Genomic DNA, 26489 nt, shown 5'->3' on the forward strand with positions numbered 1-26489 from the left:
GGCTGCCCATGCTTTACTCTCCAGACTTGCATCATTCCTTGTCATTTTATAAATAAATCTATTAGGCTTCCATCTCCAACTCCTCTCTGAGATCTCAGGCATTCTTTTCACAAGTTTGGAGGTAAACTTGCTAGTACGAGAGGTCTAACTAACTGGAAGAAACTTGTCCTGGCTCTTCCCTTCAGGTCCAGCAGTGAGCTTTGCTGCCTCTGCGTCAGCATTTTGGGCAAGACATCTGGTCAGTCCACTTTGCAGCAATTGCCATGGGATCTCTAATGACCACAAGTGGCCGAGGCCTCAGATTAACGTCTTATTCCATATGATTGTGTTTGGGCATGTTGAGGATTGTCTTGTACAGCAGAAGTCAGGCATCCGCTTGCTCCCTGGCGGAGCTGTGACACGTTCATTAGAGACAGATTAGATTAGCTAGATCTATCTATCTCCAGGGAGTCTGCACTTCTTTTTGTTTCAATGCAGATGGGTCAGTCAAGTTCAATTTATTGGGTTTTCAAAGCATAGTTTGTTCTGACACCGAGATGTGACATGCTTGCAAAAGGAAGGCTTCAGTCTTCAGCTTTGTTGTATGTTTTCAGCAGCAGTTGAATCCAAATGGCTCCTGTGTAGCCCTCAAAACTATTAATATAGTTAATTTGAAGAAGGGTGAAGAATATTTTTTTTTCCACTGTGTACAAGGCTGTAGATAGAAACTAAAGGAAGGCCAGTTTTGACTGAGTATCAGAATAGGGATGACAGTGGGGATTAGATCTAATGTAGTATGAAATCAATATCTTACATGCCACGTATCCGGTGAACACAAGCTATATGATGCAGGAGGATGGGTTAGATGATCCCCTCCCGGGCCCCAACCCCTTGCCCCCTCTTTCCCACCTGTAACTTCTATGACTTTCTCCCTCTATTAGGCCTGACCTGCACTTAAGTTGTGCTGTCAGTTTGGAGTGTGGGAAAAAAAATAACACCCCAATTGATAAGTTGGGCTGGCAAAAGCCCTAGTGTAGATGCAGCTAGACGGGCAAAAAGTCTCTCCCCAGTATAACGTATTTCATTTGGGGAACTGGTATAGGCTATACTGGCCAAAAAAACCACTTGCTGGTTTAAACGGCATCTCCATTACGAGGGTTTGCCAGTGTAGCCATAGCAGTATAATTATACTGGTAAACCCTTTCGAGTGTAGACAAGGCCTTAATCTGTGGAAGTCTGTAGTCTCCTAAGTGCTGTGGTTGAAGTCCTGTTGTTGAGGCACTTAAAGCCACAGTGACATGGTACTGGAGAATATACTGTAAGGTAGGGGTGGGCAAACTACGTCCCGCGGGCCGCGTCCGGCCCGTCCACCGTTTTAATCTGGCCCTCGAGCTTCTGCTGGGGAGCGGAGTCTGGGGCTTGCCCTGCTTCACGCAGTTCCCAGAAGCAGCATCATGTCTCCCCTCTGGCTCCTACGCGTAGGGGCAGCCAGGGGTCTCCGTACGCTTCCCCTGCCCCAAGCGCTGCCCCTGCAGCTCCCATTGCCCGGGAACCGCAGCCAATGGGAACTGCAGGGGCGGCACCTGTGGACGGGGCAGCGCGCAGAGCCGCCTGGCGGCACCTCCACATAGGAGCCGGAAGTGGGACATGCCACTGCTTCTAGGTGCTGCTTGAGGTAAACACCTGCACCCCTGATCCCCTCCTGGGCCCCAGCCCTGATCCCCCTTCCCCCCCCCCAACCCCCCGGCCCCCGCCCCCCCCCCCCGCCTCCCCCCCCCCCCCCAGAGTCCCCCCCCCCCCTCCACGCCCCAACCCCCTGCCCCAGCCCTGATTCCCCTCCTTTCCTCCGAACCCCTTGGTCCAGCCTAGAGCACCCTCCTGCACCCCAAACTCCTCATCCCCGACCCCAGCCGGAGCCCTCATTCCCCCCACACCCCAACCCCCTTCCCCAGCCCTGATCCCCCTCCCGCACCCTGAACTCCTATTTTCTGGCCCCACCCCAGAGCTTGCACCCCCCTCCAGCTGGAGCCCTCACCCCCACCCCAATTCTGTGAGCATTCATGGCCTGCCACACAATTTCCATACCCAGGTGTGGCCCTCGGGCCAAAAAGTTTGCCCACCCCTGCTGTAAGGAATAATCCAGCATTGGAAGTGGATGGGACCACATGAGCTAAGTAGGTGTGTTCCTCCTCCAATTCCAAGATACATGAATGATGTCCCACACCAGGAGGTTATGCTGGAAATTGGTGAATGCTTCTAGTAATGTTGCTTGGCAGAAGAAGGACATTGATGCTTTCAGGAGGATGGTCAGAAGGTGTAACTGAGCACTTGCAGAGTGTGCCGGGTCTGGAGAAGAGGCGGGGGAGAACTTATTCCCATTGAGACATGCTGCTAAGGACTGAAGAAAGGAAACAGCAAATGCTCCGAAACAGCACTTGACTCCTACAGACAAAGAGCAATTTCCAGATTCAGGGAGCGATCAGAAGCAAGGGGGCTAGGAGTAAATCTGTGTTAAAGTTCATGTACACTCAGAAAAGTGACTGCAAAAACAGCACCTTCTTATGCAGCTCATCTGCACCTGGTGGGTCTGTCTACACTGGGGCTGGCAGATAGTTTCACGCGAGTGAGGCTAGACATAATGCACAAAAAAAGCAGTGTGGACGTTGCGGCTCTGGTGCAGGCTCGGGCTAGCCACCTGAGCTCAGGCCCCGGCAGTCGGGTGAACTTGAGAGACCAAGATGCTGCCTGAGCCGCGGTGTCCACACTGCTTCTCTGAGCGGGCTAGCGGGAGTGTGTCTACCCAGGCTTACTCCCAGCTGCAGGGGAGAGATACACAGTGTGTCTTGGAGTCACTTGGACTCACGTTAGGTCTACAGACCCAGCCTGTAGAGGTGGAACCGACTTGATTTAGTCTTGCATGTTGTTGTCCAAACCATCAAAGTTCTCCTTGCAGAATCCTTGTTGCTGGTGTGATGTGTGAGGGGCAGAGAACCCATATCCATGGATGGGGGGAAGTTTCTTGACTTGTTAACTCTGCAGACTTGACCTGGATATTACTGAGAGAGGATTAACACGAAACCCTGCATAGTCTAATTACTTTTTAACTGGGATCCTTTACATTTTAAAACCGAAAAACCAGTGATGTTCCTTGCGTAGTTCAACAATGATTAAGGAGTTCAAAAGCGATCATGTTTTGGTTTTTCAAATGGCAGTTACTGATATGAAATTGACGAGGGGAAATACCTTATGGCAAATCTATCACAGGAGAGCTTGAGGTGCTTTTCTAAGTAACCACAGCACTTCCAAGGGCTGGTTAAAGCCCCCAAATGAGAGTGGAATTTTGACCTCATATCCCTCTTTGGAAGCCATGAGAAATGTAAAAGCCCACTCCTAGAGCTCGCTGGCTACAAATGGAGAAACAAACTCACTTACTGTCTAGAGGGGAATGGGGCCAGGAGAAAAGAGCAGCTTTGGGCATTTATAAAGAACAAATCTCCCTGGTCAGTCTTGATTTCTGCATTCAACAGAATTAGTGGATGAGGGGGACCAAGTAGAGAGTTGGATTTAGATCTAGCGTCTCTTGGCATCTCAAATGAAAAACAAACTCAGATTGGCTTCAACAGGCACCGCGTCCTATGGATTAACAGAGCACAAGCCTGTACATAAAGGGTAACCATACATGGCACTTCATTGAGTTGGGAGAGGCGTCCATGTGACTTGACGCTAGGACTTGTTTTCATGAATGATTTGGAAGAGGGAGTAAGGGCAGAATATGCCTCTTCCTGTGTAGGTGTGTTGCACAAGGGTTGGGAAGGGTACGTGGGTGACCCCTGGTGCACCTGCAGTGTGGCTGTGGGCACTTAGGAGAACAGGGGAAGGGGGACACTTGCACTGCTTGGAGTGTTAGTTGACCCAGAAGGGCCATGTCTTGGCAGGACGCCATCCCTGGATGGTAGCAGAGCAGAGCCACAGTGGGGTTTTCCAGCTGCACCTGGAGTATGCCAATAAGGCAGTCCCTGCCTGCAGGAGCTTACAATGTGAGTTACACACAGATAGTCCAAAGAATGCATTGCACGTGTATGGGAAATTACAGCTCGGTATCAAACCACATGATAAGTGAGCTGACGGGAGGTTCCGCTTCCCTGGTGTTGGTGGATTTTAAGGACGGCGTGGTAATTAGAGGCGTAGGCATAGAAGGAAATGAGAGCCTAGATTAAGGATGGTGCTGGCGGTGTAGAAATACACATTGGTTTAAACAAAACATTTCTATCCATGAGTTGCCACCCATGACTTCCATAAAGAGTTTACTTGCTATGGGGACAAATCCTTCGTTCTGTTATACCCCCACAGCTCCAGCAACTCCCGAGGAGCATTTGGTCTGCGTTGCAAAAGGAAAGGTGAAATTAAGATTTATTTGGGTAGAGTCTCATTACGGAAGAGTCAGCCTGTCTCAATTCCGTCGGAGACGAACGCGCTGACGCTTTCGAGTGGAGGCAAATTGGTACTCTAGCCTTCCATTGCTTATCTGATCTGAGGGCAAATTGAGTTTGGATCCTCTTCATGTTAGCTGTTTGCTTTCTTTCAGCGGTGAATGGCATCCAGTAATTAAAAGCAAAACAGACCTTGTCAGGCTTTTGTTGTTGTTCAGTGTTATGCTCTTTGATATACCTGGGCTGACATTTTGAGATAATGTGGTCTCGTCTTGGGATTGATGAATTCCAGTTCCCTGTTGCGCTACATTCTTTTATAGCGAGTATTCTCTGAATTATGGCTTTAAGATTGTCTGAATGACAGGACAGGAGCCAATTAGTTTCCTTATCTATACAGCTTGATTCTGCACATTCCTCTTAATGTTACTTATCGTTGGTACTTAAGGTTTGTGCCATATTGGATCAGACCATTGGCCCATCCAGTCTGACTTTCCCCACCTCCAGCAGTGGTCTGATCCCTAATGCCTCAAGCTTCACAGAGGGCTGTTACAGGTGACTTTACCCCTTAAGGGCTGAGGGGCCTGGAGCTAGCCAGCCCTGATTGCTGCAGAAGCTGCAGAGAACGTATTCCTCTAGAAGGAGCAGCGGGAACCTGCGGGGAGAAGGGGGAAGCTCTAAAGACTCCTGTAAGGAAGACCCTGAGACCAGGGGAACTTGTCCCAGCTAGGAGGACTGGGAGTAGTCACCTGCTAAGGCGGGAGGAGGAAGAGACAGAGGCAGGGTGTCTCAGGCTACGTCTTCACTACAGGGGGGGGTCGATTTAAGATACGCAAATCCAGCTACGCGAATAGTGTAGCTGAATTCGACGTATCGCAGCCGACTTACCCCGCTGTGAGGACGGCGGCAAAATCGACCTCCGCGGCTTCCTGTCGACAGCTCTTACTCCCACCTTCGCTGGTGGAGTAAGAGCGTCGATTCGGGGATCGATTGTCGCGTCCTGACGGGACGCGATAAATCGATCCCCGAGAGGTCGATTTCTACCCGCCGATTCAGGCGGGTAGTGTAGACCTGCCCTGAGTGACAGACAGACTTCTGAGAGGGCACTCGAGAGGCAGCTGGCCCTGTAACAAAGCACCAGCTGACTGGCTGTAAGTTTTCACTTGCAATGTACTTGACCATTTCCCCCCGTTTAATTTTAAGTGACCAGTCCTGGAATTCTGTGTGGGGTTCCGGTGTCCACACTTCAGAACAGGTTTCAGCAGAGAGCTACAAGAATAATTGAAGGTCTGGAAAGCCTGCCGTAGAGCGAGAGACTAAGGAAGCGCTCTCTGTTTCGTTTATCCAAGGGAAGTTTGAGGTGCTTTGATCATAGTCTACAAGTACCTACACAGAGAAGAGATTTCTGATAATAGACAATGCTTTAATTCAGCTGAAAAAGGCATAATGAGATCCAGTGGTTGGAAGGTGAAGCTAGACAAATTCAGACTAGAAACAAGGTGTACTTTTGTCAGTGAGGATAATTAACTATTGGATGAACTTACCTAGCGGTGTGGTGGATTCTCCATTATAAGAAGTCAAGTCTCTATCTGAAGTTAAACACAAGTTATGGGCTTGATGCAGAAATTACTGGGTGAGATTTTACGGCCCGCTTTACCCAAAGTGTAGATGATTATAATGGCCTCATCTGGCCTTAGAATCGATGGAAGAAGCTGGGTTTTAGGCGGGAATTGACTGAGGAGAAGGTAGCGGTTTGGGAAACCGGCATTGCCGAGGGGGGTTCCATGGATGGAGAACGCCATGGGAGAAGGCACAGAGTTAGGAGCCTAGAAGGAAATAATTGGAGCATTGCTGTCAGGATGGAGGGCCTGCGCATGTGTGAGAGAGGGAACCAAGATAGGAGGCCAAGGCAGTATTTTGTAGTGCACTGAATGTGAGAGCAAGGAGTTTGCATTTGATATGCTGGCCAAGGGGGAGCCTGTGGAAGGAGTCGGAGGGGATAGGGTCTCGCTGTTAGGGGGGTAATTGGAGACAGAACATGGCAAGTTTGGGATGGTTTGGTTTGTTCAAGTTTGTCAGGAGGGACTCACTGAAGGGAAACTGGCTGACAAATCCGGAATGATTTTCTTGATGAAGAATTGACAGGGACGCAGCAGATGTAATCTGCAGCTTCGCTTTTCAGTCTGCGCTTTCGACCCAGGCGTTGACTTAAGTGGCAGCAGAAGCAGGCCCTCAATCCACGAAGTCATCCCGTGTGGGTGAGCGATAATTGTCTCAGACAGCGAGAGGCCGAGGGTGCTTGAGAGCGGTTAGTTTCCCCAGGGTGGCAGATGTGTAGTGGAGAGCCACAGGGATTCATAGCGAGTCTGATGGTGGTTCACTGAAAATGACGGTAGCCTGGAAGGAGGAACACGACGTGTTTCACTTTAGGAGTGTGGAAAGCGGCCTGGGGCGTGGCACGGACAATAACGATTGTCAGCATCCTTCCTTTCCATTTCTACCCTGTCACCCCCTCTTTGAGTCCCTTCACTGATTTCCTGTCTCCAATGTCAGTTTCCGCGCTCCCTGCCCTCGCTGCCTTGGCTCTCCACCGCTGTCCGTCTGCCTGCATGTCTGCTCTCATGCCACTGCTCATGTTCTGCCACGCCATCCATCTTAATGCTCCTTTTGCTGCTTCCCCCGTTCTGGTGCCTTGTCTCCCTCTGCCCCTGCAACCTCCTCCCTCCTGTCGTAACCGGGCCCCCTCTCTCTCCTCCTCTTAGTGTCTCACTTCTTTCACCACTGATTTCTCCATCCCCTTGTGAAGTCCTGCACCTACCTATTATTGAGCTATTAAAAAATGTGCAGTTTGCCTAAAACTACAGCAGGCAAAAAATCACTTCTGTAACTATTATTAATTCAGTGAAGTGTTTGGAGATGCATCTGTAGGAAGCATGAATCGCTAACCTCATAGTTAGGCATTGATGCTAATCTCGGATTTTCCAGGGTGTATATTATCACTTGCTGGGAAAAAAATCAGATCTGGTGAGTAGGTGTGAGAAGGTCTGAGCTGAATGTAGGACTTAGTTTCATGTTCACGAGATGCGTTGGTGGGCTTAATGGGCTGATCCAACTCACATTTGGATAGGGTTATGGATTTGGTGGGGTTTACATTATCAACATTAAGTTATAAGCCCAAGTGGTGCCTTTTTGGTTTTTGGTCTCCATTGTGAAATGACTGCGTGGTTGACACCATTGGCAGGGTGTGGCAGAGTAGGATTGCGGTGCATCTACAGTGTTCACGTAGGGGCTGTACCTGGACTAGTAGAAGTTTTATAGGTCAAGATTGAGAAGCACTGAGGGAGAGGTGGGGCTGTCCGCTTATCCTGCACTGCACCTGTCCTCTTGTTGCCCATTTAACCAGTCACACTAACATGTGCATTTTAAAAAAGCAAAGTTTGGTTTTAGCTGCTGAGTCAATCAATTTCCTTTTTGTATTTTGTGAGACTTGCAACGTGAGTGGATGAATTTTGCTTGTCTTAGGGTATGTCTACACTACCCGCCGGATCGGCGGGCAGTGATTGATCCAGCGGGGATTGATTTATCGCGTCTAGTCTAGATGTGATAAATCGACCCCCGAGCACTCTCCCGTTGACTCCTGTACTCCAGCGCTGCGAGAGGCGCATACGGAGTCGACGGGGGAGTGGCAGCAGTCGACTCACTGCGGTGAAGACACCATGGTAAGTCGATCTAAGTACTGGAGCTGGGAAAAAGGAACTTGTTTGGGACATCTTAACTGGCACAGATAGAGAGAAGAGAGAAAAAAATACACAGGAGAAGATGAGCGAGGACAAAGGAGGAACAGAAAAGACTAAAAGGGAAATAATAAAAAATATCAGAAAAATACTTTCGAGAATAGGAGAGCCAGGGTCACGCACAGGCTCAGAATGAGTGGCTGAGATACAGCAGTGCGGTCGCTATGTTCCCAAATTGGCCATTAATATGTTCTAGTCTTTAGGCTCATTAATTGCAGGGTTCCGTCGCTGTTTTGCTCAGCCCGCTGCACACGTTGCTGCTGAGATTGGCATTACTAATTTGGCCCTTCAGCCCATGCTCCGTCGTGTTGTGAATCTCTCAGATGGCATAGGCTCCTTGGGTCATGTCACTATGGGGGTGGGAGACGAATCAGGCGTTGTAGGAAGTAGCTTGAACAGCTTTGTGGGTACACTTGTTGCGGAGTCTGTAGTGAGATAATGCCCCGGTGTGGTGCTAGGGGGCGCTGTGCTGTGGGATGTGCCATCTTCCAGATGCCATGTAAATGCTGGGCATTCCCCGCCCAGCCCAGTTGGAATTAAACTCCAGGGCACCTTCAACAGTGCTTGCTGGGCGCAGTGCGACATGATTAGCCCTCCTGGCCCTCCAGGTTGAGGGGCTGCACTGCTGTCCCTCCTTTGCACCCAGGCTGTTAGCATGCTTTTATCGCTTTGATCTGGAGCTTGGGGGGATGTGGGAAGAAGAAGGGGATCATCTTTGTTTTGGTGAGAACTTGTTTCTGGTTCCGTTAACCCTGGCGTTGGGAACAGCAGGTAGCAGGACAGCGCGGAGCGGTTAGTGGGATTTCCTCTCTGGCCTCGCGGGTGGACCTGCCTTCCATTTCTTGCTTTCAGAATGATGCTGTCATCTGGTAATATGAGACCAAGAAGCAGGGGGTGGCGGGCGGTCCCCTGGTTTGCTGGGGCTCTGCCCCGGAGAGTTGTTGCTGGTATGAAGTGTGTTGCATGCTGCATCTCAGCAGCTCCACTAGGGAGCATAACATTCAGAGTCCAGTTCAGAGGCACCTGCGGCGCTACTGCTATCTTCTTTTAGAACTGCGTAGTTCCTGCCAGGTCGCAGCACCCATTGAACCAGCCGGCCTGTGATGTTTTATTTCTCCATCAGTGGTGGGTCTCCTCTTATTGGGGGCGATTTCTGTGTTGGCTGGATTAAGTTGGGTGCGAGCCCTTGGCTGGGAGGGAAACTATGGACTGAACATTTAGATCCAGGATGTGGAAAATGAGGCGCACAGCAGTGAAATGGATTGGTGCAGGTCCCACGGGGGGTTTATGGTAGAGGCCGGGGTAGAACCCAGATCCCCAACTCTACCCTGTGCTTTGACCACAAGATGATCCTTACCAACCAGTCTCTCAGTGGAATTAACTCCTCACATAGGGAGTTGTTGCTGTCTGGAATAAATAACCCATGACCGTCATAAATACAATTCTAATTGCTAAGTTAATTTTAGAAAGGCACTGGTGTGAATAGGCTGGTCCCCCTTCTATTATCTACCAATGCAAAGACACATGTATTCTCAAATAGCAAATCCCTGAGGCTGGACTGTGCTTACAAACACAGGACAAGCCTGGGCTTCTTCCTGTGCTGTATTTTTAGGACTCCCCCCTCTATCACCTATTGCCTCTTAGGTGGACTCTGCTTTTTATGCTTCTCGGGGGAAATAGTGAGATGCGGCTGTTCTGCCTGCCATGGTGAGTCAGCAGAGTAACTCTGCATCCCCCGCACCCAGGGTCCTAAAGCTTGGCACACCTGGTCCTCATTATACTAATCTTTAGAAGTATATTCTGAAGAGTGAAGTCTAGATGATCAAGTTAGGACAGGCTTCAATGTGTGTCCAGGTGTATCACCATGCTGCTGAAACACTTCCTTAGAGCCATGGGCATCCATGTGCGGAATGTGAGGGGCATGTGACGGAAGCTTTTACTTCGCAGCGCCAAGAATGTGCCTGTGTCGGCAGGGCGTGGGGTACGGCAGCTGGGCTCTACAGCGGAGTCCGTGAGGAGATGTTTGGTCTCCAGCGGAGGTGGTAGATGGCAGAAGCAGCTGCCCATTTTCCTTCAGATTCCAGCTGCTGATCTTCAACAGGTGATTTGTGACTGCCACTCCTGGCTTAGGAAAACCTCTCCGTGAGAGACATTCGCATGGATTTCTGTGCGTGCGACCGCAGAGCTGTGTCAGAGTGGTGAGAGTGCTGCAGAGCTCAGTAATCATTTCTCTCTACGGGCTGGCACACCTGGCAGCATTCACTCCCCCTCGCTCAGTGGACAGTTCTCACCAATTAATACATTCGTTTGCGGGAGCTAGAACTGCCCTCATGCCCCAGCCCCGTCGGAATGCGATTGGAGAGCAGCTCTCTCTGCAAATCCTGCCAGAGACTCGGTTGTCTCACCTGTTCACAGCTGGAGGTGTTTTTTCACAACAGTGATCAGATAATGCTGTCCCTGGCTCCGTCTTCTTCCTGCGCTGATTCTTCCCATGCTTTCTGCTTTAGTTGATCAAAGGAAACCTCTTCACATCCAGTCTCCAGAGCCTGCTGGGGTTTTGTTGCCTGGTGGAATTCTCCTAACCTAAACAAGAGTATGTGGGGCTGAAGTGACGGCAGGCAGTGGATGCAAAATGAATTAACCCCTTCAGTACTGAGAGAGTGGATGTCACAGGGGACTAGTAAAGGAATAGGTGGCCTTTACCGCCTTGCCATTGTTCACATTCATCTTAGATAGCTAATGACTAAAAGTCATTGACATCGGATGGCTGTTTGATGGCCTGTGTGGAAATGCATTGGTTGGTTTCAGTGCAGTCCCTAGTGGACGGATGTTTCTGAGTCAAATTTTTCAAAGCATCTCAATCTGGTTTTCAGAAGTGATTTAGATGCTTAGGAGCCTAAAGCCAAGAATTACATAAATAACTAGTGATTTTGTTTGCCTCAGTTTTCATGTGTCCAAGTCGAGGCCCCCGGAAGGGGCCTGATTTTCAGAGGGTGGGTGTCCAGCGCTTTCTGAAAATCAGCGTGCTTGACAGTGTCTTGAGTTGGATGTCCAAAAACAGAGGCGTCCAAAATCAGTTGATTTTGAAAATGTCGGCCTGAGAAGTTTCCTTGAAAGTCAATGGGATTGTGGCTGCTTAGGGCCTGAATGAGCTTTGAATAGGGGAGTAAGGCTCTTGAGGTGACTTAAGGTGACATTTTCAAAAGCCCCCATCAGTCTGTATGGGCACTCTTCACCATGGGATCTGAGCACCTCACTGACACTGCGGAATGTATCCTCACAGCATCCTTGCAAAGTTAGGGCAGTTTTATCCCCATTTCACTGAGGCACGCAGAGATTTTCCAAGCCCTCCTTCACAGCAGGGAAATCATCAGCACAGTTTCATTAGTGGTCCCTCTTTGTGGCAGCCTTGCTCTGGAGGCTAAGATTTGAACGGGTTGTGGAATTGGAAGCAACCATCATGCTGAGAACCCCTGTTTGAAACTCGAAAGGGAAGTGGAGCCGATTCCTCCCCCACTGTCCTGCCAGCATGCCTCAGCTTTGATCTGGGGAGGGGGCCTACCTCTCAGAGTAAGGGGGGTGGGTGGGATTCAGCTCCATTCTAGCTCTCTTTGCTGAGAGGGCAAAGCTGCTGCCTCTGACATACTGTTGTAGGGATAAATAGGCAAATTCATATGCCAAGCCATAAAGAGAAACCTTCACACACACACACACAAAGGTTTTTGTGTATTTGTATTTTACAAGTAAATAAAAAGAAGTTCCTAGGGTTCCCCCCCTCCCAATTTAAAAACCTAATGTGCATGGTGTTTTTTTTTCTTCTCATCCTTCCCCAGATCTGAACCATGTCCCACCCATCATGGCTGCCGCCAAAGAACACCAACGAACCCGTCGGACACGTCACTGCGAGAATGGAGACCACGCACGCTTTTGGGACCCCCAGCATCTCTGTGTCCACGCAGCAGTCGCCAAAGAAATTTGCACCAGTTGTTGCTCCAAAGCCAAAGTACAATCCATACAAACAGCCGGGGAGTGATGGTAAGAAACCTGTGAAAAGGAGCTTGATGGCATGGGGAGTTCTCCATGCGATCTCTGCGAAATACAAGGGCGTTTCCCTGGTGAAACTGACCCCTGGGCTGTGGGCCAGCACGCCGTGTTTTCACCGCCAAGTCCTGCGCGTGTTGTGTGTGTGTCTGCCCAGGAGTGAATTTCACCCATTCTATAGATCTGATTTAGGGGAATTAACCCCCTTATGCTATATGCTCATGAGTTACTCTAGATTACCGATACCTTCTTTGAGGTTACCTGGTTACAGAGCAGTTCAAATGAAAATCTTGGGGTAGCTTTGGAGCGTGTGCCTTCCAGCTATCCTCACATTATTTAAAAAAAAAAAAATCATTTTGGGCCCCATCTTATTTTCTTAACAGTTGATGCCGACATTCACTTTCTAAGGCCATTCCTTTCAAGGTGTTCATGCATTTGGTGTGAACCACTTGGGCTGATCCAAAGGCGTCGTGCTCCAGAAGAAATTGCAGTGTCTGGGGGAGGGTTAGGGCTTGTGCGCTGGCTCAGTGGGAAGTACCAGGCAAAGTACTAAGTCTGGGGATGTGGCAGGATGATAGGGCAAGTTGTTGGCAGAACTGCTGTCCAACCAATTGGATGAATTCAGGATTACGGCTCCTCCAGTACCCCAAATTCTTAAGAATTAATATTTTAAATGAATAATTATTTATATGGATATTCATATGACCGTTGCAACAGCATCTGGACACGTTATAGAATCATAGAATCTCAGGGTTGGATGGGACCTCAGGAGGTCATCTAGTCTAACCCCCTGCTCAAAGCAGGAGCGATCCCCAGACAGATTTTTGCCCCAGATCCCTAAATGGCCCCCTCAAGGATTGAACTCACAACCCTGGGTTTAGCAGGCCAATGCTCAAACCACTGAGCTATCCCTCCCTTAATTATATAATTAAAACAAAACCTGAACTCACATGGCCTAACAGGACATGACATAACAACCAAGATACTTTGGCACTCCTCCATCTACCACTTTATAAACACCCTACGTTTAACACACTCTTGGCCCACATGCTGAATCATGATGCTGTGAAGCTTGGTGTCTTGTAGACCCAACCAGCAGAACGCGGAAGTTCCAAAGTGAGGGACACTCAACTGAGAGATCCTCCGGGGCTCAGCCCCTGTCACTTGTCAGGAGAAGCTCCTCCAAAGTTCTGAATTGGTCAAGAAGGGTCAATGGCAAGACTTCCATTGATCGTAATACAGAGACAAGGTGGGGGAGGTGATATCTTTTATTGGACCAACTTCTGTTGCTGAAAGAGTCAGGCTTCTGAGATGCACAGAGCTCTTCTTCAGGTCGTCTTGGTTGTAATTTGTGAGAGATGGGACTCCTGACTTTCATAGATTCATAGATTCTAGGACTGGAAGGGACCTCGAGAGGTCCCTTGTTGGCATATGATGGGAGTTCTGTTTGCACAAGAATAGCCATAATAGATTATGATTACAGCGGGTTGAAAAATGCGAGGGGTTTTTCCTGTGAATTTTTTCAATTCTATGTGGGAAAACCACAAAATAAAACAAAAATTTCATTTTGATTTGGTTTTTGAAAACTGGAAAAATTCAGTTTTTAATTTCCGGGTTTTGCATTTTCTGGATCCCCTTTCCTTTCTGTCTTCCTCAGAGTGCAATCAAATGAATCATGTCTTGGAGGGAAAGGGGGATGGTTCATGAGTCAGTTTTTCCCTTCCCCCTTCCGCCCCGTCCTGTAAATTTTCAAAATTTCTCCAGTTTTGGAAAAGTTATGGAGCAGCTAAAGAAAAACAAAAAACCCAAACAAACAAATAAAAAATGAAGCTCGGAAGCTCTGCCGCTCTGGGACTTTTCAAAAACATCCCTAACTTTTGAAAAGTTGGAACAGCAGAGTTTTGACACTCTAGCTTTTCAAAAGTTGGAGAAGTTTTTAAAAGTTGCAAAGTAGAAAAGGAAGACTAAAAAAGAGAGTGTAAAAAGTGAAAAAGGATCCCTCAAACGGTAGACTTCACTCATTCTGTTGCATTCATTGACAAGACATGGGTGAGAGAGAGAGGGAAAAACATCAAGTGAGAAGAAGTTTTCCACTGGAGTTGCTGGGGAGGTGGGTGGATTGGATGGGAGAGAGATATTATCTTCTTCTCTTGTGTCTTTTGTACCATGCGGCTCTTGGGTTTTGGGGAGGGAGGAACTGATAAGAATCGAAAAGCACAGGGGAGGGAAGCTTCCTGTGATTAACGCTCAGATCTGAGACATGTGGCATGACTCTTTCCCTGTGGAATACCACTTCTCATTGGACCCGGTCCTGCCCAGGGTGAAACTCGCAAGGCAGTCCCATTGAAGCCTCTGAGATGAGTGTACACAGCACCTTGTAGGAGACACTCGGCATTTCTCAGCATCGGGACCACGTCTTGTCTTGGAGATCACATGGTCATTCGAGGAGCCTGGAAGGCTGATGGTGCTGAGGAAGAGCTAGTCAGGGATGTGGTGTGATACACAGCTTGCTGAAGTCCTGCCAACAGCCAGCCCGTCCAAACCCATTAGCTCGACTGTATATGAATTTAAGAATACTAGACTTCTGGGATCCAGGAGAGAAGGCGGGGCCATTACAGAATATTTAGCCCATAATGCTTCATTCCCTTTTTATTGCTCCATTGTCTCAGCTCCCTAACTGTTTCCTCAATGACCTTGATTTGTTTTTGTTTCAACAATCTGGCCTGGGAGGCACTGGGGACGGCTGATGGCTGCCTGTGCAAAGAAGCCCGCCCGGTTATCTTGTCTGAATTTGTTCTTCCATTCTCATCTACGCCTCTTTCTACTTAGCTGTGAAACTGGAAACTCGAGAGCTGCAGTTCCCGTTTGGACTCTGGTATATTAAGTCTCTCACTGCCTGCCCCCAAATAACTTCACAGGGGTGTTTAATTTTCTTCAGGCTTGAGAAGAGGTGCAGTTTACAAAGTCAGTCTGCTAAAGGTGACTGGAAGCAAAGGGATATAGCGCAAGTGGAAGATTGCAAAACAGTGTCCTAAGGCTGTAGTGGTACAGATGTAGCTGCACAAATCATGCCTTGGCACAGCAGCTGCTGCCAGATCAGTATCATTAAAATCAATTGCCCATTTAAAAGCGGCTGCAGGGGCATTATCAGCACATGCTCTTCACTAGTTTCTCCAGATTGTCGCTGGTAGCACTGGGGAAGCCACGTCCTCGGGGCTAACATCTCTTTTAAGATGTGTCACTTGTACAGCCTGTACCTTTTTCCGCTGATCGGCCTGTGTTTTTCTTGAGTGAATTGAACGGGCTGATGAAAGTTGCCGGAGTAAAGCCCTGGGGCCCAAAGGCCTCTCTGCATGACATGGAAAGTGGCCGTGACATGACACCATGTTGCCTTCCAATCAAACCTTTGGCCCCTCCACTGGCACTGGGATACTTTTTGTTGACATTTAGTGTTCTATCCTCTTTCGATTACACTGTGCTTCCCGACCTGAGCTCTGCCTTTCCCTCACACCCAACTCTCCTGCCCCCAGTTACAAAAAGTGGGGGTGTCAGGGGAAGCTATTCAAATATATTAGGCAGAAATATATAGAATTTTAAAATTATCTATAAAAAATGATTAAAAAGGGAAACAAAAGCTAAACAAAAAAAGTAGAATGAGCCTGTTTTAAAAATACCATTGTGATGTTTTAGACTATGTAAGGGGGTCGCTGTAACACTCTGCCTTCCCTGGGGCAGGTTATGATACTGCCTCGTTGTGTCTTGTTTTAAGCTAGATTTGTTAGCTCATTGGGACAGAGACGGGGGGGGGGCACTGACCCTACCTGGTGCCTCTGGGTACCATTAGAAACAGAAGAATAGACAAGAGCACAGTTCTGATTCCTGGGCTTGTTCCGTTTCTGCTGCGTAGCAGAGGCCGCGTGCTGTTGTGTTTCTATAGGGCCTACAAACACCGGGCCAGATTTTCAAGTACTGAACCGCCACAATATGGGCCAGATTTTCAAAGGTGTCCAGCTCCAGCTTTTCCCATTGTGACGCTTACGGCCTGATTTCCCAAAGGGGCCAACAGCCGAAGTACTGAGCGCTTTTGTTTTGCTGCCTAACTGGGAGCGGCGTTCTTTGGAAAACCTGGCCCTCAGTAGCTATTGGGTATTTGTTCTGTTGGGTTTAGTTCCTCAGAGGAGGAGTGGCCGCTGTTATAGATGTAGGTCAGGACTTTTCTTGTTCGATGTGACCTATTCTAAGGGTATGTCTACACTACGGGATTAATCCGAATTTAGATAATTCGAATTTGGGAAACAGGTTGTATAAATTCGATTGTGCGCGGCCACACTAAGCACCTTAATTCGGTTTTTAACCACATTAATTCGGTGGTGTGCGGCCACACTACCCCATTAATTTAAACACAGTAATTCGGTGGTGTGCGGCCACACTAACCCTAATTCGAATTAACAAAATCGATTTAGGCGCTACTCCGCTCGTCGAGGTGGAGTACAGAAATCGATTTTAAGTGCCCTTTAATTCGAATTAACTGGCTCTGTAGTGTGGACGGGTGAAGGGTTAATTCGGATTAACGCAGCTAAATCCGAATTAAAGTCGTAGTGTAGACCAGGCCTTAGGTCTGGAAAACATGAGCAGAAGTCACCGCATCACGGCATGTTCTATTTGGTACTGCTTCCCCCATGCACTAGTGTCTCCAACTGGCCTTTTTCTTTGTTCTGCTCGGCACATCCGTGCACTGTTCAAAGCAGGATCTTAGCAGAAAGGCTCAGTGATCGTCAGACTTTCGTTAATGGAACCGGCTTCTGATTGTTCCTTTTCCTTTCGCCACTTGAGCTTTTCTTCACCCTTGTTGCCCAGGTTAGACTGCAGATCCGACTAGCTGCCGTTGTTGTTGCTGTCTTGCTGCTGCTTTTATCCCTGTTTTTATGCTCTGGCGACGTGGCACTTAAGGAATCATCAAGAGGTTGCTGAGGTACAAGTCTGCACGCAAGGACGTTGTGTAAGAGGAGCCTTATTGACCCAAGGCAGGAAGAAGATGAAGCGAGCGCGTGGGAGGCAAGAGCCGAGACTCAAGTCTGCTGCGTCGTAGCGATCGGTCACATAGCAGAATTATCTGAACTGAGGACATTTACCAAGCAAATAAAATCCCACTGGTGTTAACATGAGTGGGAGCCATAGCGTGGGCAGTGTTCATGCAGTCAGACCTGCTTCCCCAGTGTGCGCATTAGACATGCCAAAAGCTGCAGTGGTCCCAGCCGGGGCTAACACCCGGTCAGGTGAACTGATGGCTGTTTCTTTTCGTAAATTTCCCCAGCTTCGACCAGTGCCTGCTGTCTGCCCATATGCATTGTCCAGATCACATGTCCCTGTGTCCTTATAGCTGCTAATTATGGTTCTTTACCTAAATGTCTTCCATGAAAACTATGGGGGAGTGGGTTGAATTTTCTTATTCTTTACTGTATCCGGGAACACACCATAAATCATTTTCCCGGATACCTTATTACACCGTGTTCTCATTTCACTTTAAAAGATTCTGTAGCAGTGCCTGGCATTTTAATAAGCTCAGCCCTAGGGCATAAACATTCTTGTTCCAAGTGGGCCTGATCCTGAGAGGTGTGAGCATTGAAGTCAATGAGAGCTGCGTGGGTGGGCTCTTTTTCCTGTGCCACTCATATTCTGTGAATTGTTCCACACCACATTCCTCGGGTTCCAGCTTTTTGCTCAGAAACAGAGGACGCCATCAGGCCTGATCTATAATACATTTCTCCCTGTCTTTATAGACAAAATTCTGCCCAGAATAACATGTGCTTTTAGGAGAAAAATGACTTAATCCTGCTTTCATTGAAGTCAGAGGCATAACCCCCATGGACTTCAATAGGAACAGGTCTGTATTCTCTAAATATACTCAGTAAGCTCCCTGTTTATACGTGCACTACTACGTGTGTAACATAACAGCAATCAGGGGAAGGGGACTCACTGCGTTTGTGTTGAAAGAAGAACACTGGCAATAGATCTCAAGGATAGAAATGATTAAAGAATATCTTCCTCCTGCTGTGTCACAGTCATGGTCTCATTCCTTTCACTGTTCTGTAATCAGCGCTGTGGTCTCTGCTCCAGTTTCAGTACAGAACAGAGACTTGGGGTGACTTGAAATTACCTCACAAATACGGCTCTGTACCCTTTCCTTCCCTCACCGCTTTACAGGTAGAGAATTGAGGCACAGAGAGATTAAGTGACTTGCCTGAAGAAATCCATGGCTGAGCTGGATTTCAAAATAAAATGAAAGCTCCAATTCTCAGGACTCCAGAGGCTGGGAAAAAAGACCAAATATCACAGGACTCGTGATAAAATCCCAATACTCGGCAACACGCTACAAATGCAAATCTAGCCGAACTCATGGGGTTCTGGCAGTTTGCCTATGTAGCCCCTCTGTGTGGCAGTTTCCTCCTCTCTGTTACGGATGGCAGGTGTGCAAAAGCGTAACAGGTCAGACAGTTGTGGTGCCATCAGAATGTAGGGTTTATTCCCTGGACCTCCAAATTAGAGATGAGTACCCCTCCCCCGGTGTACAATCCAGGGCCATGTTTTCTCTGTCAGAGGCACTGTGGACTCGCTTCACAACATTTGCTACCTTTGCTCATGGCAGTGCCTCACTGGAAATGTTATAATCACTGCTCTCGATGTCTTTTCCTTATATTCTGGCACCCTGGGTGAATCTAATACCGGCAAGAGCGGGAGCAGTTAATCATAGAAACTAAATGAAGGGACGAGAACCAAAGAAGACCTTTTTCTTTCTTTCTTTCTTTCGTTCGTTCGTTCTTTCTTTCTTTCTTTCTTTCACTAGCGGTTCTTTTGGGTGACACTTTTGGAGTCAGTACTGACAGGAGGATTATGTGCAATTTTTTGCTCATCCCCTTCCATTTAACTTTTTTTTTTTTTTTTTTGCCCAGGGGAGAAGGGTACATTTGTTACTTGTGAGAAGAACCTCAATACCATGCTGGCTTCAAGCCAGAGATAGCGGGTGCTGTGTCTGTGAAAGCTTCATCCCTGCTGCCACTGGTCCACCTGCTTTTGACCTGCAGCACGCTCCCTGTGTTCTGGTGCATGGAGACTCTTGAGTAGAGACGGCTAATTTTGTTCTGTGTCTGCTAGGGACTAGGAATGTGAACAGTCAGGCTCCCTTTTACTTGTACCCAAAGAAACGTATTGAATCGTGTGTGCAAGAGCTACAGTCAGCATCTCTGTCTAATTTTCAAAGCCCGTGTATGGGTTTACTGGAGTATATGATTCCACCTACCCCTCTGATATTGGCAGCTCATAGAAGCTAAACTGGGCAAGCGTCTGTTCTATACTTGGCTGGGACGCTGAAAAGGAAAAATCCAGGGTGGTATTGTTGATCCACTAGGTTCTACTCAGCTCTGTGTGTTTGACTTGAACCATACGTCAGCATGGGGACAGGTTATAGATTTTAGATGTAATAGATTATAAATCCAGAAGGGACCACTGTCGTCATCTAGTGTGACAGGGGAACCTCTGTTGATGCTGGTGCTGTCTTTTGCATGAGACATAAATAGGAATTCCCAATCAGCTGTGCTATCGCTTTGCAAGAGCAGGAGTGTTTCCCATCATATCCTGTCCATTCTGCCTCCCTAGAATTCCCTAGTTTCAAACCAGGTATGGTATTCTTTCCTTCCTGCCTCAAACTGTTGTGAAGTATTATAAGCTGTTAAAACAGCTGCTGTGTTTCACCCCAGAGGGGGCAGCCTCTCATTGATAGAATCATAGAATCTCAGAGTTGGAAGGGACCTCAGGAGGTCATCTAGTCCAACCCCCTCCTCAAAGCAGGACCAATCCCCAACTATTTTTTTTTGCCCCAGATCCCTAAATGGCCCCCTCAAGGATTGAACTCACAACCCTGGGTTTAGCAGGCCATCCCTCCCCCCTCAGTGAGGAAACTGATGAATCTATTTTGGGCCAGCGCCTGTAAGATGCTGAGCACTTGTCACTCCCATCATGCTCTCAGCATCTTCCAGGATTGGGTCCATGATCTGTAAAATACTTTGGGCTCATATGGATGGAAAAATAGAAATGTGAGATATTATTACTGCTCTTGCTGATGCTAATCACACCCTGCTAACGTATTTCATTCTCACTGCACTTAAGCAAACCCCCAAATTAGCTCTTGCCTTTTAAAGTGTGTAAGCCTTTCTAAAAGGAATTGTGTTATGGAAGAAATATTAACTCTTTATCCATGTAGTTCTGCTAACGAATGAAGCAAACTGAACAAATGCAACCTCTTCATGTATTAGTCACTGTCAAAGCTGCATCATCCAGGGACTATTGCAAAATAAAGCCCACAAAATTAACAATGATTCAAACCTCCAGTTCCCTTTGCGGCGGCGGCTCTGCCACCATCTGCATTCGAATTTTTAAAAAAGCTGGAGTAATCATCAAGAAGTGGTGGTTGAAGGGAGGGGCAGGAGGTTTCCTCACAGGGGGGCTAGTACAGCAACCCCTCAGGAAGTCTCCATTGATTTTTCTCTAATAACATCCTCTTCCCTATCGGTTGAGAACCATATGAAACCATTTGATGATTAGTGGTTGTTCTCACTTGCACAGCAGTGGTTTTAATTCAGTCTTTAGTAACTGGAGCTATACTGGGTAAGCCTGAGGCCAGATTCTGGTGCCCTTCCTCATATGGAGTGGCACCTTTGCCACGAGGCCTGTAAAAACCTTGACAACAGGTAGGCTGCTGATGTGTTGAGGCCCCTGTCTCTCATGCTGAGTAGCGTCGTCTCGTCGTTCTCTATTGCTCCACCTGTTGTCTTTTGTCCTATACCTAGATTGTCAACTCTTTGGGGAGGGACTGTCTTTTTATTCTGTGTTTGTACAGCCCCTAGCACAGTGGGGTTCTGGTCCTTGAATGTGGCTCCTGGAAATAAGAACCCTAGTCCATAAGTAGTTCCACTGGTCTCCTTGTGGTGATATCAGAGTAAGATATTACTCAGTGTGAGTGATGGGATCAGCATCTGGCCATTAGATCTAGATAAATGGGTAGCTCTAATGCATTTGCTTTGCTTTCAGGTTGAAATGTTCTTCTTTGAAATATCACCGTGGGTAATGGTATTGGGTACGATGAGACATCAAACGGGTGCATAAAAACTACTACAGAACCAATATACTTATCTCCAGTTCACAAAATGTCAAGTCAAGCAACCTGATTTTATTAATGATTTTTGTTACGTTCTGTTAGAATTACAAATAGGAAACTTCCCGAGGCTTTGGGATACATAGCCACTTACTTGGGAGCTACTTGAATTAATATCTAGCCTTGTTTTTCACTTTGGTGAACAGAATTGCACTTTTCTTTGTTTGGTTTAATAAAGCCAGCATTATATTCTTTGACAGGTAGACTTTTTCCAAGCTGCGTTTTCTCTTTTCTCATGTCTGTCTGTCTCTGTTTTCTTTCAAGATGCTATATTTAATTTTTCCACATCATTATTTCGGGCTTTGAATTGTGATTCATCTATGCAGTGGCCTGTTCCGTGAACCACAATAGTTTGGGTAGAAAAAAGAAAGGAGGGGGTTGGTTTGGGGGGGGATGGGATGATCTGACACACTCTGGAATGGAAACAAGCCATCTTTTTATAACTCAAATTGCAAACATCTGGCGTTTATTATATTAAAGCTACTTTTAAAAAGATAAAGTTTGCTCTCCACATTTATAAAGGCTATTGTGCCTAATCCAGGCAAAAGAGCAACATTAAAGCTGAAATAGCTTTAATTCAAGCAGGCAGCACTTGTCCCCTTTGTTTTTAATCTAAAAGATTGAATACATTGCGAGTAAGTGAAAGAATAGCAATTGTTATGTGACAATTAACAAGCAAGTAAAACTTCCTTTGTTTTTTCCCCTTCTTCACTAAATGCACCTTGGTAAGCCCTGTAAATGAATGGTTATAATAAAAGATAATATATATAGTTTCCTTTCCCTGCCTAAAGCTTTTTTACATTGCCAAAGAGTACGGTAAGTCAGGGCAGCCAGTAAAAGTCTATTGGGTTATGTTAGAGTTGGTCTAATAAAGGTTAGAAGAATGCATGAGCAGCTTTTGAAACCTCAAAAACAGTCTTTGTGGCCCAAGAAAGGGCCTTTTTGCATTACAAATTGGACTAAACAGATAAGGCCTGAAGTGTTCTCTGAAAGGAAATACGTTGAGGGGGACTGGGTAGGTAGCTCAGTGGTCTGTTAATGGGATACAGAAGGGTTTGGGTCTAGCCCACATTGAGTGTGGCTGAGTTGTTAGCCTGAAATGACTATTAAGTGGCCTGTGTGGAATGAACTCTGGGCTCAGGACAGTTCCTAATAAACAGATGCCCCCGTCACAAACTCCACTGCCATGCTCTTCTTTAATTGGCATCTGTGTTGGAAGGGCTCAGCAAGGGGCTAAGCTTTGAGTGGGCCATAGAGATTCACCCATACAGTTGGGGTGTCGGTTTGCACAGCTGAGCATTGGAGAGACCACTGGGCCAAAAGCCAAAGGGTGAGCTAAAGAGGGAGAGGTCTGCTCAGTTCACTGCAGTAGGTCTAAGCCTAAATGAGAGCCACGTGAGTATAGATCAACTTCTCAGCACCAGAGGTGAAATCCGGCCCCCCCCCCCCCATTGAAATTAGTGGGAGTCTTGCCACTGATTTCTCCTGGTCTCTGCTGGCACCGTGGGTGTAGTGGCTAATCCCGAAGTCTATTCTCAGATCTATCCAAATGATGAGTGCTGACTGGAGAGTATTACAATGCCCTCTGTGACTATTTGGAGGGTGTTTAATTTTTTTTTCGAGAGGAGGAAAGAGTGGAGAGGTGACTAGAAGGGGTGTAACTAAGTGTAACAAGGTCAGAGTAACAAAGGAAGAAGCAGGCTGAATATCCGGAAGAGTTCCCTAGCAGTGAGAACCATTACATAGCAGAGTAGGATTTATTAATGGGGATACTCTATATCCTAGTAAAGAGGAGAGGCTAGACATTGATAAAGTACAGGTAGGAACTGAAGAGAAACCGTCAAACGGAAGAGTCCCATTCAGTTACATCACATAAAGGCAGACAACTAAATATTGACAGATTTTATAAATGCTTATATACAAAGGCAAGAGGTCTAAATACTAAGATGGGTGAACTTGTGTGCCTGGTTTTAAATGAGGATATTTATATAAGAAGCATCACAGAAACTTGGTGGAATGATGAGACTCAATGGGGTAAAGTAATACCAGGGCACAAAATATATTAGGAATGAGGGCAGGCTGCACTGGTGGGGGAGTGGCACCATGTTGAAAGAAAGCACAGAATCAAATATAGTCAAAATCTTCAGTCAATCAATCTACCATACAATCTCTGTGGACAGAAATTCCATGCTTGAACAATAAGAGTATAGCAGTAGGACTATTCTACCGACCACCTACTCAGGATGGTGACGGTGCTTGTGAAATGCTCAGAGAAATTAGGCTACAAAAGCAGAAAACGCAATAATAATAGGGGATTTCAACCATCCCCATATTGCTGGGAACATGTCAGGATGGGATGCAGAGATGTGAGCAGCTAGTCCTGGAACCCACAAAGGGAGAAGCCATTCCTGATTTAGTCCTAAGTGGAGCTCTGGATCTGGTTGAGGAAGCGAATATAGGTCAACTGCTTGCAAATAGTGACCATAATGTCATTAATTTTAACATCCTCGTAGGGGGGATAATACCGAAGAAACCCACCATGGTAGCATTTAACTTCAAAAAGGGGAACTACATAAAAAAGACGAGGATAGTTAAACAGAATGTAAGAGTGAAATGCCTCCAAGCTGCATGGAAACTTCTTTAAAACACCAAAATAGAGGCTCAAACTATGTGTGTGCCCCTAATAAAAAAGTAAGAGGACCAAAAAACTGCTAGCCTGGGTCGACCACAGGGTAGGAAAGGTGGTTAGAGACAAAAAGATATCTTTTGAAAATTGGAATTCAAATCCTACCAACGAAAATAGGAAGGAACATAAACTCTAGCAAGTCAAGTATAAAAGTATAATCAGGCAGGCCAAAAAAAGAATTTGAAGAGCAATTAGCAAAAGACCCAGAAACTAACAGCAATTTTTTAAAGTACATTAGAAGCAGGAAATCTTTCAAACCATCAGAGGTGCTAAAGGAGCATGCAAGGAAGACAAGGCCATTGTGGAGAAGCGACATTAATTCTTTGCATTGATCAACACTTCAGAAGATGTGAAAGAAATTCCCACACCTGAACCATTCTTTTTAGGTGACAAATCTGAGGAACTATCCTAGATTTAGGTGTCATTAGAGGAGGTTTTGGAACAAATCGATAAATTAATCGAGTAATAAGTCACCAGGAGCAGATGGGATTCACCCAAGTGTTCTGAAAGAACTCAAATATGGAATTGCAGAACTACTAACTGTGGTGTGTACCTAAGTTCCCTCTAAGCTGCGCAGCAGACTATCAAGGGCCGCCCAGGTGCGCAGCCACAGGGACCTGGACTGGAGAGGCACCTCTCCCCCCGCCACGGAGCTGCCATGGCCGGGGAGAGGCTCCCCTCCCCCAGCCCTGGGCTGCTGCAGTAGCCGAGGGCTGGGTGGAGTCCTCTCTCCCCGCCGCAGCCCTGGGGCAGCCTGTACCCCAAGCCCCTCATCTTCGGCCCCATCCCAGAGCTCACATCCCCAGCCAGAGCTTGCACCCCAACCCGCTGCCCCAGCCCTGAGCCCCTTCCCGCACCCCAAGCCCCTCATCGCCGGCCCCATCCCAGAGCTCGCACCCCAACCCTCTGCCCCCGCCCTGAGCTCCCTCATGCACCCTGAACCTTGCACCCCATACCCCTCACCCACCACACCCCAACTCTCTGCCCCAGCCCTGAACCCCTTCCTGCTCCTCATCCCCTTCCCCACCCCAGAGCCAGCACCCCCAGCCAGAGCCGTCATCCACCCCATACCGCAACCCTCTGCCCCAGCCCTGAGCCCCCACCCGCACCCCAAGCCCCTCATCGCCGGCCCCATCCCAGAGCTCACACCCCAACCCTCTGCCCCAGCCCTGAGCCCCCTCCTGCACCCTGAACCTTGCATCCCAGACCCCACACCCCAACCCTCTGCCCCAGCCCTGAACCCCTTCCTGCACCTCAAACCCCTCATCCCCTTCCCTACCCCAGAGCCTGCACCCCCAGCCAGAGCCCTCACCCACCCTACACCCCAACCCTCTGCCCCAGCCCTGAGCACCCTCCTGCACCCCAAGCCCCTCATCGCTGGCCCCAGCCCAGAGCTTGCACCCCAAGCTGGAGCTCGCACCCCAACCCTCTGCCCCAGCCCTGTTCCCCCTCCTGCACCCTGAACCTTGCATCCCCCACACCCCAACCCTCTGCCCCACCCCTGAGCCCCTTTCTGTACCCCAAACCCCTCATCCCCTTCCCCACCCCAGAGCCCACACCCCCAGCCAGAGCCCTCACCCACACTCCGAATCCCTCAGCCCCAGCCTTGCCACACATCCCCTCCATATTGGTGCACATAACAAAATTCATTCCACACATGGATGTAAAAAATTAGAGGGAACATTGGTGTGTAACCTATTGCTTCAATCAACTTCTGTATCAGATGACTGGCAGATAGCTAATGTGATGCTGTTTTTTTTTTTTTTTTTTTTTAAAGGCTCCAGAGGTGATCCTGGCAAGTACAGGCCAGTAAGCCCAACTTCAGAGCCAGGCAAATTGGCTAAAACTATAATAAAGAACTAAATTATCAGACACGTGGATGTACGTGATTTGTTGGGGGAAGAGTCAACATAGTTTTTATAAAGGGAAATCATGCCTCACCAATCTACTAGGGGTCAACAAAGATGTGGACCAGAGTGATTCAGTGGGTATAGCGTCCTTGGACTTTCAGAAAGCCTTTGACAAGGTACCTCACCAAATATCAGAGGGGTAGCCATGTTAGTCTGGATCTGTAAAAAGCGACAAAGAGTCCTGTGGCACCTGATAGACTAACAGACGTATTGGAGCATAAGCTTTCGTGGGTGCATCTGATGAAGTGGGTATTCACCCACGAAAGCTTATGCTCCAATACGTCTGTTAGTCTATAAGGTGCCACAGGACTCTTTACCTCACCAAAGGCTCTTATGCAAAGTAAGCTGTCATGGGATAAAAGGGAAGGTTCTCTCATGGATTGGTAACTGTTAAAAGATAGGAAACAAAGGGCAGCAATAAATGGTCAGTTTTCACAGTGCAGA

At 47.7% G+C, this 26489-nt stretch overlaps 1 protein-coding gene across 1 annotated transcript in view; it reads left to right on the forward strand.

The window, feature by feature from the left end:
- The window catches only part of LPP (LIM domain containing preferred translocation partner in lipoma), a 389426-nt gene that overhangs the window by 128696 nt on the left and 234241 nt on the right, over positions 1-26489 (forward strand). The window contains exon 4 of the mRNA XM_024202387.1: positions 12034-12235. Coding sequence (XP_024058155.1) covers positions 12043-12235 — 193 coding nt within the window. The 5' untranslated portion in view covers positions 12034-12042. The remainder of the gene's footprint in view (positions 1-12033; positions 12236-26489) is intronic.

This window comes from Terrapene carolina, unplaced genomic scaffold, assembly GCF_002925995.2.
Source record: "Terrapene carolina triunguis isolate 2854851 unplaced genomic scaffold, T_m_triunguis-2.0 Scaffold88, whole genome shotgun sequence".
In the NCBI taxonomy this organism is placed as follows: domain Eukaryota; kingdom Metazoa; phylum Chordata; order Testudines; family Emydidae; genus Terrapene; species Terrapene triunguis.